General features: G+C 40.3%; 1 protein-coding gene across 1 annotated transcript; it reads right to left on the reverse strand.

The window, feature by feature from the left end:
• Window positions 1–8996: 8996 nt before the first annotated feature.
• Window positions 8997–12690, reverse strand: LOC143858822 (UDP-glycosyltransferase 74F2-like). The gene is made up of 2 exons (XM_077369537.1): window positions 11736–12690; window positions 8997–9998 (listed from the first exon to the last, which is right to left on the reverse strand). The coding sequence occupies exons 1-2, from the start codon at window positions 12384–12386 to the stop codon at window positions 9855–9857; spliced, it is 795 nt and encodes a 264-aa protein (XP_077225652.1). The 5' UTR covers window positions 12387–12690; the 3' UTR covers window positions 8997–9854.
• Window positions 12691–13049: the final 359 nt, after the last annotated feature.

Below are 13049 nucleotides of genomic sequence, written 5' to 3' on the forward strand. Positions count from 1 at the left end.
TTCCATACCAAGACTGTATGCAAATATAGAGAGAAGCAATTTAATGTTTGCAATACCGTGCCATAAATTTTGTAGACGTTTCAAACCATGGGGGCTCCCCCATTCAAATCCATTGAAACCATGTCATAAATAGAATGCTTTTCAATAGTGTTTCATGAATTTGAGTTTCCAAAATCATGTTAGTCACAAAGCTCTTTTTTTGTGTAAATAAGAAAGCATGTTAAGACTAAAGCATTTCATGGATAATGACAATTCAACCATTCAGTATGACATGCTAAAAGATATCAGTGAGAAACCTTTCCAAAACAAGTTCCATATAATGGACTGTAATAAAAGCTTGCAACAAATCTAAGTATATGAAATATATGTAATACACCGACATAGGGTAGGATCACCTACTTTAAGCAAAATCTCCAAAATTTCCTTTGCAAGGTCAAGACCCACGAAGAAGATCTTCCTAGAGTGTAGAAAAACATAGAGTAGAGTAGGTGGTGAACTTGTCGTTACGGAATCACTTATGGCAGCCACTTATAATGGCTGTAGGTAAGGAAATAACTCCCAAGAATTGGTTTGCTAAAGCAAATGACAGCCACTAATGATAGTCACAGCTCCGAAGCATTGGAACGAAGTTCATATCACGGGTGGGCAGCAAGGTTCACCCAAGATCACAAACTATTTTAGCTACAAGCAACAACATCTCCAAGGTACTAATCTCGTGAATGGATGGTGTTCTCTCTCCCAAGGTAGTGGTGGCTGGTTTTGTTTTCAGAGAAAAGATCCCACAAGTTGAAGTTCCTGAGTGTATGGAAAGGCTAAACCGTGACCTTGAGGGATTGATTTTAATTTCCAAAATTTCAACAATTTGAAGATGACATGTAGAAGCTACTAGTAATGCCGAAGTTTAGAAAAATCTGACTTTTAGTGAAGTACCCAAGTTGGAGCTTGTGGCTGCTATATTAGCAGAGATTCACCAACGGATGGAGTTTATGGGCGAGATCCAATGCTATTATAAAACTATCAAGAAATGCAACTTTTATAAGTTGTTTGCAGGTTTCTTGAATCCGAACGATGAGGGCAGCAGGGGCTTCAAATGGCTAAAAAATAAAAATCTACTTGAGACAAGAGTTGCAAGGTAAGGCTCATCAGTTTCTAAACCTTGGAAGCAAGCTTCAAGTGGCAAAAGAAATCGATTGCAAGTCTGGGGTAGAAGTAGGTATCATAAGGCTTCTGTGGATTTTGAAACTCACGACCCCTCTCACCTTCTATATGATTTCCATCAAGATTTTAGTGATTCTCGTTCATGTATAGAGGCACCCTCTTTCCTAGAAAATAATTCAAATCAATTAGGCAGTTACCATTACATTTAGTGTCTTACTTTATTAAGAATAGAATCCTAATTAAATAGAGAATTAAAGACCTTCAATTAGCCTATGTAGCAGCGCCTTCTAAAGATAAAACAAGCAAATATATCTCCAATAGGAACTGTCCAAAACAATGTGGTCCACATGCCTTATTTGCTACGTAAGCAATATTTGAAAACAAGGAATTATTGACCTCGATTCCCAATTTCCATTTGAAAACACTTCCTGTATAGAAGCTACTTTATTCCTTATTAGCTGAAAATCCAAAGGAGGAAACCTACAAGATTAAATCTTGAAATGATAGGACTTCATAATATATCCTACCCACTGGTGCAAGATTCTATTCTAAGCCAAATTTAACTTAGTGAAGGTGTCATATTCGGTCAATCTAATTGTGCTTTCCAAAATGAGCGCCCTTTACAATTTTGACTGTCTCATGCCTAATTATCATGCTTCAATTTGAAAAAGACACTCTTTTTTTTTTTTTTTTTGATGGGTAAGCTGGGGTTAGGCAAGACCCCCACCGGATTTATTAATAAAAAAGAAGGTTACATCCTTACATAGGGGACTCCCGAAGAATCAGAAGCCACAATACGAAGCAGCTCCCGAGGGAGATCCAAAACAGAGATACATTCTCCCTTAATTGGGCAAGATGTCTTAGAGAGGAAATCCGCAGTGCCATTGGCTTCCCTCCAGATATGAGAGATATGCCAGTAGTTCAGGGAGTTGAGGTCTCGGAGGGTCTGGTGAACTTTTGCAATTTGCCGCCATGGGCATTTAAGCACCCCTTTGATGATGCTCACTGCCTGCAAAGAATCCGATTCGATCCATAGCCGATCCGTTCCTTTGCTGATTGCCAACTTGATTCCTTTCGATATGGATTCAATCTCCAATTCGTTTATGGAATGAGGGGGAGAATCCAAGGAGAAAGCTCCCTTGATGATATGATCCTTGTCGCGAATGATGCCTCCGATGGAGGCTTTATCTTCAGCTAAGGAAGCGTCCGTATTCAGTTTGAGAATGTCTCCATCAGGAGGTTTCCAGGAACATGTGCGGACAGGAGGAGATCTAGTAAATATTGGAAATCCAAATAGCTCTGCAAATTTAATCGATCTTGCATTAGGGGGGTCTTGAAAAAGACACTCATTTCCAGGCAATTATTCTTATACTCGATTTGGTAACGACACTCATTTCTAAGCAATTAATCCTGAGCTTGATTTTTGGTAATGACACCCATTTCAAGTAGTTAAAACAAGTTCAAGCATTGGGGCTGGGTGTTACAATCCATCCCTCTCTAGGAAAGAAATCATGGTAGCCAAATGTTTCCTAAGAATTAGGAGATGGAGAAAATATGTTTAGGAAACCTAATAGCTATACTAAATGCAGATTAGTCATGAAGGCCGGGCGTAAAGCAAAATTTACAACCATTTTCTGTAAACAGATCTCTTATTTTGTTTCTGAGTCAAGAATACTATCTCATTGCTTTATTGACCAATATATAAGAAGCTTACAAAATGTCGATCCCACAAAGGGAGGAATTCAGTTACATATCTATTGTGCTGTTCAAAATCAATTCAAATTTGAAATTTGAATGTAGCCCGGACATGCCAAGATATGAGAACCGTAATACTCCCCTTCAAGCTTATGTGTGAGATCGAAGAACACCCAGGTTGCGTAGTAAGAAATGTAATTGCTCTTTTCCTAATGCCTTGGTGAAAATATCTGCAAGTTGGAGCTTGGTGGAGATGTAGGAAGTTGAAATTAGTCCAGCTTAAATTTTCTCTCTAATGAGATGGCAATCGATCTCAATGTGTTTCGTTCTTTCATGAAACGCAGGATTTGCTGCGATGTGAAGAGCCACTTGGTTGTCACAGTGAAGTTGCATCGGCTGTGGATGGAGAATGCCCAAATCTAAAAACAAGGTTTTCAGCCATGTTAATTCGCAAGCAGTTGTTGCCATTGATCGATATTCGGCTTCTGCTGATGATCGGGAGACAGTAGTTGTTTCTTACTCCGCCAAGAAACTGGACTGGTTCCATGGTAAGTGATGTAACCAGTCGTGGACCTCCTTGTAGTGGGACAGTTTCCCCAATCAGAGTCGCAATAAGCTGAAATATGGGATGAGTTATTTGATGATAAAACAATCCCTTGACAAGGTGATCCTTTAAGATATCTAAGAACACGATGCGCAACTGCAAGATGCGGCTCCCTTGGCTGATGCATATATTGGCTAAGGATGTGCACAGCGAAATTGATGTCGGGACGTGTTATGGTGAGGTATATCAATCGACCGACAAGTCTCCTGTATGATTCTGGATAGGGGTGTAAATGGATATTCAGAAATTCGATTACCGTCCGCATCCGAATCCGTTTAAAGTGAATATTATCCGAATCCGTTTCAAGCGGATATTATCCGAATCCGTTTATGAGATATCCGGCTCTTAGCGGATGCGATTCTGGTAAATGGTATATTCGATCCGTTTAACATCCGAATCCGAGAAGTAAATCATTTTTATTTATTATTAATAATATCATTAATATTTATTTTTAGTAATGACCCACTATCTTTTGTTTCTAAAAGAAAAGTGAATTTTCTTTTTAGAAAAAAAAAAACAAAACAAAAAGTGTTTTGGGTAGGAAATGAAGTAATCTCTCATTTTAAGGGAATTCTTGGAGTTTGACATGGCTTCTTTATGAAGCAACAAATGTGGGTTGTAGGATTAAAGAGACAAATGGATGATGGTGATTGAAAGAAGATGGCAAAGCTTCTAGAGAATTCTAAAGCAAAAAGCCCATCTAGGTCATTAATGGTAAATAGACGGCTCAGATCAATTTTCCAACTTAGGGTTATAAAAAAACCCAAAATGCAATTAAAATAGGGGGCTTCTAAGGTTTGCAAAGAGAAGCAAGCAAGAGAGAGGAGAAAGGAGGAGGCTGAGACACCTCTTCGGCATTCCTTGGTGCCTCCAACCCCACCAAAATCCACCGCCGCCCCTCTCCACCTTTTCACAGCCACCTCCATCACCGCTAGTCACCTCCATCTCTAACCCAATCCCCATTTCTCTTCATCTTCCACCATCAGCACTCCCACTTCTCTTGTTCAAAATAGCCCAAACCCATTCCATCATATTAGGACACTCCAAAGATCAATGACTACTACCAACACCATCATCCATCCCCACCGCCTCTCTCTCTCTCTCTGACTTTGTTTTAAAAGGAAGAAGAGGATCTCATATATTTTAGGGTTTGAGAGTTAAGTTTGTGAAGAGAATGTAGAGGTCTAGTTTTAGGGTTTGGAAAATTCATTCGAGGAGTAAGAAGGAGAAAAAAGATAAAGTGCTGCAATAAAATGTTCGAATTTACCGGATAAACGGATACGGATAATATCCGAATTCGAACAATATCCGGCGGATACGAATTCGGTAACAGATATTAAATATCCGTCAAATCCGAATCCGAATCCGAATTCGGATAGTGTATACTGTAATCGAATTCGGATATAGCCATATTCGCTCCGAATTCAATCCGTTCACACCCCTAATTCTGGGTTAGTGAGTTCTATTCCATCCTCAGACGAGAGTTTTAAATTTTGCTCCATGGGGAGATATAGAGGTTCAGCTCCCAAGAATCCCGTCTCTTTTAGGATGTCTAGTGTGAATTTTTGTTGAGTGAGTAAAATTCCTTGAGTTGACCTTGCTACCTCGATCCCAAGGAAATATTTTAGCTTTCCCAGATCTTTGATGTTGAATCGTTGTTTGAGAATGTATTTAGATTTTTGAATGTGACGCTCATCATTTCCTGTGATTATGATGTCGTCAACGTACACCAATACAATGGGCAAGTGAAAACTTTTGGAACCAATTTCTCGAGGCCTGTTTTAGTCCATACAGAGATTTTTGAAGTTGACAAACCTTATTCTCCCCTTCTCGATTAAATCCTGGTGGAATCCTCATATATACTTCTTCATGCAAATCACCGTGCATGAAGGCATTGTTCACATCGAGCTGAAAGAGTTTCCACCTTTTAGATGCTGCAACAACAAGCAAGCATCTCACGGTTGTTATTTTGGCGACAGCTGCAAAGGTTTCGTGGTAATCTAGTCCCTCTGTTTGTGTGTACCCTTTTGCAACTAATCGTGCTTTGTACCACTCTATGCTTCCATCTGCATTATATTTGATTTTAAATACCCACTTGCATCGAATGGGGCGTTTTCCATGTGGCAATGGTTCTATAGTCCAAGTCTTGTTCTGTCCAAGCGCTCTCATTTCTGCTGCCATAGCTTCACGCCAAACAGGATCCTTAACAGCCTGAGAAAAACTCTTTGGTTCTTCTTTAGAACAACTGGTAGAAATGAATGCTTTGTGAGTTGATGAAAAGTTAATCAATGTGAGGAAAGGTTCGATGGGATAGCCTTTAACTGAGGAAGGCGTGATGGAGGAAGATTCTTGTCGTGATGGATTGTAGTCAGCAACAGAACAAATGTAATCTTGGAGCTTCTTTGGCATGACATGGGGACATGAAGATCGCCGAAGAGAATTTTGTATTGGTGAGTTCATATGAGTGGTAGGTGCAGACTCCCTGTCATGGGGATTTATGTTATCCCTTCTTTCAAAAGCTGGTTCAATGTTCAAGGAAACCGATCCATCATTCATGTCCGTCTCTTGTATGGGATTTGGAAGAACGGGATGAGTCTGGGTTGGGTTGGAGGATTTGAGTTTGAAAGGGAATTCTTCCTCTCAATAGATGACATCTCTGCTCATGTGGATGGTTTGAGTGTCCAAATCAAATACTCGATACCCACGCCGGCATAAGGGATATCCAACAAAAATTGACCGTTTTGTTCGTGGGGCAAATTTATCTCGTTGGGTGTCATTGTTATGGACAAAACAAAGACATCCAAAAATCCGAAGATGATCGTACTTTGTTGGCCTTTTCATGAGAATTTCATAAGGGGTTTTTCCCAAGAGAATAGGTGTTGGCATTCAGTTAATAAGATAGCAAGCAGTTAAGACACACTCACCCCAAAATTTAACAGGTAGGTTTGCTTGGAATCGCAAAGCACGTGCAGTCTCTAAGAGATGCCTGTGTTTGCGTTCAACAATGCCATTCTGTTGTGGAGTATGGACACAAGTTCTTTGATGGATGATTCCATGATCATTGAATAAGCTTTGCATGGCATTGGACAGGAATTCGGCACCATTATCAGTTCGGATTTGGCGAATATGACTGTGAAACTGAGTTTTGACCATGTTAAGGAAATGACATAAAAATTTGTATGTTTCTGACTTCCATTTCATCCAATAAGTCCAAGTACATCTCGAGCAATCATCAACTATGGTAAGAAAGTAGTGTGCTCCTGAATGTGAAGCAGTGGGATATGCTCCCAAAATATCACAGTGAATTAGATCAAAAGGAACATCACATTTATTTAAACTAAGATGAAAGGGAAAACGAGATTGTTTTGGAATTGTGCAAACATCACAAAAAGGGTTATAACAAGAAGAAGAAGACCCAACATTATTCAATTTGAAATCAGACAACTTATTCCTAGATGGATGACCGAGTCTTTTATGCCTGAGTTCTGAAGCAGCAATGGATGATTTGGTAACAGCAGCAGCAATAGGTGGTTGAGAGAAGTGATACAATCCATCACGCATTTCCCCCGCTCCAATCAGCCTCCGCGTGGTCAAGTCCTGAAACACACAAAATATGGGAAAAAATGTGATGGTATAGTTAAGGGAATTGGTGATCTTACTCACAGATAATAAGTTAAAAGAGAAGTTGGGTACACGAAGGACATGTTCTAATGAAATGGAAGAGGACAGGATGCTTTTACCGACATGTGTGACCTCTGTACTACTCCTGTCAGGTAAGCAAACTGGCTTGTTTTGATGACTGGTAATGGGTGACATTAAGGGTGATAGGTGGGGTGTGAAATGATGGGAAGCTCCTGAATCTATCACCCGTGAATTGTGAGATGGTACATAGACGGAAAACAAGATGCCATACCTGCAAAATTTGCACTAGTAGGTTGAGGATTAGTACTCAACCAGGACAGGAACTGTTGGTGTTGTTCTGGGGTGAGAGGAGGTAGTGACGGCGTTCCTCCAGGCTGTGAAGCATCATGAGAAGAGCCTGCAAGACTGAGAACTGATGTTGTTAGCATGTCTAGTTCCCTTTTGGTGACGGTTGTTTCGCCCATTGGAATTTCGTTTTGGATGGCTTTCAGGATATCCAGGAATATCATGTATCACGTGTATGCCCCGGTTTCCTGCAATGATCACAGTATGGTCTTCCTTTTGATTGTGCAAAACCTTCGCCTTGATTTTGCCCATTGTTTGATCTGTTGACTGCAAAAGCTGCAGCTTCTACAGAGGGCGGTTGCTTCAACTTCATTCCCTTGTGTTTTTCTTCCTGAAGAACAAGGGAATAAACCTTCCCAACATTGGGCAAGGGCTCCATGGCGAGGATCTGAGTAGGAATAGTCCCAAAAGACTCATTCAGACCCATGAGGAATTGGTAGACTCTTTCGGTCTGCTGATATTCTTGCAACTCCTTAAAAGATCCACAAGTGCATGTGGATATCTTGGAATATGAGCTAAGCTCATCCCATAAGACTTTGAGAGATGAGAAATACACAGAGATAGACATTCGTTCTTGTTACAGTGTCGCAATGGATCTTTTAATTTCATAAATCCTTGGCCCATTTCCTTGAGAGAAACGATCCTCAAGATCTAGCCAAAGGTCACACACTGTCTCCGCATAGACTACACTGTTGGCTAAGTCTCGGACAAGACTGTTGTATAGCCATGACATGACCATTAGGTTACATCTTTCCCATGCTCTAACTTCAGGGAGTGGAGCGGTTGGTTTGGGAAGAGTACCATCGACAAAACACAATTTATTCTTTGCCCCAAGGGCAACTTTCATGGCACGTTTCCAGGTGCCGAAATTATCACCAAGAAGGGGTTGGGAGACAAGTACATTACCCAGGTTATCAGACGAGTGCAGATAGTAGGGAGACGATGTGTCCGCGAAGAGAGAACTGATGTTGGACGATGCAATAAGATTTTGGATGTTGGGTTGTTGTTCATTTGTGGAGGACATAATGAACAACTGGAACAGAAGGAGACGAATATTGATAGCACTAAGCAACACTAACGATATGAGAACAATTAGATAGTACTAAGGTAGAAAGAGTCACAGGGCTCTGAGAAAGAGCTCTGATACCATGTAAACAGATCTCTTATTTTGTTTTTGAGTCAAGAATACTTTCTCATTGCTTTATTGACCAATATATAAGAAGCTTACAAAATGTCGATCCCACAAAGGGAGGAATTCAGTTACATATCTATTGTGCTGTACAAAATCAATTCAGTTACAATCTACATGTGCTGTACAAAATCAATTCAAATTTGAAATTTAAATGTAGCCCGGATATGCCAAGATATGAGAACAGTAATATTTTCCACTAAAAAATGGGTGTAAAATATGTTTTACGCCCATTTTATGTCGTAACAAAGGGAGAAAAAGGAGAAGATAGCAAGAGGTAATCGGTTACTTATTTAACCAATTGCCACCTCATCATTTAGGGACATTGGGTTCCTGCATATTAGCCAGATAATAGATTTCCCATGCTTACAAGAAGTTTTTTTGCTTTTCTTAACCCGGAATTTATCTAGGAACCCGGGGCGGCACCTTAAATTTTATCCTTGAATACAAGAAGTTGCTACCCTGGAGAATGGGTATTTTAAATGCATACAACAAGTAGGCTGAATTTCAATCGAGGGCCTTTTTGTTGTTTTGCACAAGTGGTACTACTCAATTTCACTTTTTTAATGGAAAAGAGGTTTCAGACCTCATATGTTTACTTTGATTTCCGAGCACTGGACAACTAAAGAAAAGTCATACGCTTTCTTTACTTAGAATTGCAGCTACAAATTCCTCAATGTTTTTATCTGTACTCCCACCTACATCTACAGCCTCTTTGGCCAACTCCTTCCATTTACTAGCATTCCTCTTCCGTTCTTCCCTCTTTTCTCCTTCCATTACTTCCTTTATTCTCAGCTCCACTTCATCCCTGCTCACAATCCCCTTCTCATTCATCTTAACTCTCACACCCACCCCCCAAACATCCTCCACATACTTAGCATTAGTGGGTTGGTCAGTCCATTGTGGCATTGCCACCAATGGCACTCCCAAGCTCAATGCCTCCACTGTGGAGTTCCACCCACAGTGTGTGAAAAAGCTTCCCACTGCTTTGTGAGCCAACACTTCCAATTGGGGGCTCCAATTCAACAACAAACCCTGCTCTCTTGTCTCCTCTACAAACTTGCTAGGGAGCTTCTCCTTCTCTGTGTCCCTCACCACCCACAAGAAATAGTTGTTACTTCCCTTAAGCCCCCATGCTAGTTCCTCCATTTGTTCTGCTCCTAGTGCTGCCATGCTGCCGAACGACACATAGACGACTGAACCGATTGCCCTTGAGTCTAGTCACTTCATGCAGGTGCCATTATCGGGCTTCCAGAGATTGATATCGTAAGCATTTTCGCCTTTTATCCGCTTGTCTAGGTACATTGATGGCAACGTCGGTCCGATAGTCTTCACTGGAAATAACCCCTCCATCCAATTCACCACCTAGTATGAAATTTGAGACATGGTAAGCTAGTTATAAAATTATAAATCTAATTGAAAATAAAGATGAAGATTAAAAAAGGCTCTGTTTCTTTCTTTCTTTCAATGTAAAATGGGTTTAAGACAAATTTTATGCCCATTTTCCATCCAGTTCACTGTTGGAAAAGTAATTCAAAAAAGGTGAATTGTGTGGGGCTCACCCAAGTGTGAATTAAGAAAGCTTTCCACGTTAAAATAGAAGTCGGTTCTTTAGAGTTAAATACAAGCAAGTTTTTTTGTTTCTATTCCTTGTTTTTAGAAATAGATTAAGAATAGCTATTGTATAGGGAGAGAATTTTATAAAGTCTTATTAATCTAGGAAAGTAAAAACGTGAGTTTCTTTTTTGGAGTGTTGCACGTATCGCAACAGTTTCATATATATAGGGCTGATGGTGTAGTGTGTGATTATGAGATGAATGAATAAAATAAAAAATTAGTGAAAGTTTGTCTTCTTCCTTTTCTTCTATATTGTTTTTGTTATTTTATTTTCTACATTCACCACCTTGTATGAATTTTGAGACATTGTAAGCTAGTTATAAAATATATAAATCTTAAAGGAATTAAGACCAGAATAATAGTAACCTTAAGACATCCTATGCTTCTTCGAAACTTAGACACAGGCAGGTATTGAGGTAATGTTCGTTTTGGATTTTGAGAATTGGTTTCAGAAAAATTATGAGTCCAATGATCAGTTTTGAACACAAAACCGCTTCTCCAAATCCAAACGAACAGGGCCTAAAAGTAGGACTTGAAGAGTGAGAAAACCGTCCATCTAGATTTTGATGGAAACTCAAAGAAAGAGAGAAATTAGTCAAAAACAAAAACCAAGGACCCAAGAGACATTTGTGTTTCATCACTTTATGTGACTGTTAATGGGTGTGGTAATCTAAGAAATTCCTTCAACCCTTGGGACAGAATCATAATCCTATAAGGCTTTGGGAGTATACATGGGATAGAATTTAGCACTTTTTTAGTACCAGCAACGATGAACATTCAAAAAGAAAAACTGAATTTAGAGTTGGGTAGCCTGGAGATTGGCCTCCTCAGTGTGCCCTGCCATAGATCAGCCAAATGCCTCAATTAAACAAGCTCTGGGTCTAGTGATATTTTTGAAAACAAGATTTGAGAGCCTCCTCACAGCGGATTCTTAAAGCTGAAATTTGACTGATCAAGTTTCGGCAACCCTGGACACACAGGGATAGGAGGAATTCTTAGAGATGAGGAAGGTAATACTATTTGGGCGTTCCGGGCCCTACTGGGGTCGCCGATTCCAATGAATCTGAGATGAAGGCAGTGCACCAAGGAATAATGATGTTGGGGCAAGATTGATTAGACAAAGTAACAGTAGAGGGAGACTCTTTAAATGTGATGAAATAGTTAGAGGGTAGTTCATCACCTCCTTGACGATTTGCTTGATGGATTGATGAATCTGACCGGGTGGTGGGTTTCTCTATCTCATATCATCATGTAAGGAGGTCGGCAAATTTTGTGGCCGATAGGTTAGCGAGGGAAGGTTGGTCAGATTTGGAAGCCATTGATTTCCTTCCCCGTTGAGGTATAATTTTCTTTTGGTTTTGTCCCCAGCCCCGTTTTGCTTAGATCATCTCGATCGTCAAGGGTTTCCATGTGTTTTTCCTTTTATTTTCATCAATATAATTCTTTGCCATTCAAAAATAAAATAAAATAAAATACTAGACCCACCTCAGTTTCTAACGTGTCAAACGTGTTAATCAGAACCCAATCTGCTTTCTCCAAGTTGGAGAACTGGTTCAAAACAAGCTCCATGTAAGCTGGGTATGATCCTGGTATGGCGAAGAAAGACGGCAAGTCCAAAACTTCAAGAGTAGGCAATCCTGGCATGGGAACAGTCATAATTGCAACTGGGTCATTAAGCTTCCTTTTGTGAGCATGGTAGTAAATGGCATCAACAGCGCATGCCTGGGTAAAGAATGCAGCTCCAGGTAAATTAAACCCCTTCACAACGTCCAGAGCCCACGGAAGAACGGCATCATACACAAGGCAGTTAATTGGGTGCCCAGACACATTTAGTTTCTCAATAAGCTCTGCTAAGGTTTGGGAACCTACGGTTTCGAAGCGCTCAAGGTAGGCTTCGACGCCTATTGCTTCCATGAAACCACCTACATCATACCCATCGGAGATCGACTCGATTGTGACCGAGCTTTCTTGAGGTTGCACAGACTTGGTGATGAAGATGGTGGTGGCTAGTGTGGCTTTGATGCCTTTGGAGACTAAGCACTTGGCAAATTGGAGCATGGGGTTTATGTGACCTTGAGATGGATAGGGAAGGAGAAGAACATGGGTGACTCTAGAACCTCTCTCTTTCTTCTCCATTTCTTTAAGCCCAACTTATCAAAGCTCTTAGATCTTTGTGCATGGATTGTGAGAGTACAGGGTAGGAGTCCTTTACAGGAATGGAGAGAATAATAAGATTCCCTAATAGGACCAGTACACTAGCTCCATTTCGTTGATTTGCCTTTCATTTGTCCTCACTGAAGTGTAGTGGCTAAAATTTTGTTTGACTTGTAAGAGTACTAAAAATAAGGCCAAAGTTATTTTTTGATTCTTCACTTGCGCTTTGAACCATGATAATGATATCCTACAGTGTTGCTTCAGTTTTACAAGTCCAATAAAGAAAACCTCTCTCTCTCTCTCTCTCTACCTAGCCTTTTACGTAAAGCAAGATGAACTACGAAGGAGAAGAAAACAGGAACTGATGATAATGGCTGAGGTTTCACATCATTGTATGCTTTTAGAAAGGAACTGGAGGAGGCATAAAGTCCATGGAGAGGTGCCTGTTTTTTGGCAAGATCCTCACAACACCACTCGAATTCAATCTGTTTATTTAGTAATGGAAGGGAGATTTTTCTTTGGCTCATTCCTGCCAGGCAGGGGCGATGGCACATGAAAGGGAAGGGGGACAATTGCCCCCGTTAATTTTTTGGGAAAAAAAAAGAGAGGAAGTCTAGCGTTTCGGGACTCTATTGGCCAATAGGG

This window comes from Tasmannia lanceolata, unplaced genomic scaffold, assembly GCF_043159265.1.
Source record: "Tasmannia lanceolata isolate RefF3 unplaced genomic scaffold, GAP_Taslan_0.1 ptg000026l, whole genome shotgun sequence".
Classification (NCBI taxonomy): Eukaryota; Viridiplantae; Streptophyta; class Magnoliopsida; order Canellales; family Winteraceae; genus Tasmannia; species Tasmannia lanceolata.

Bases quoted from the DNA above. Each gene is read 5' to 3' on its own strand.
- LOC143858822 (XM_077369537.1), bottom strand. From the start codon at position 12,386: ATGGAGAAGAAAGAGAGAGGTTCTAGAGTCACCCATGTTCTTCTCCTT. The intron at 9,999-11,735 runs GTGGGTCTAGTA...ATTTCATACTAG, and splicing joins TTGACACGTTAGAAACTGAG to GTGGTGAATTGGATGGAGGG.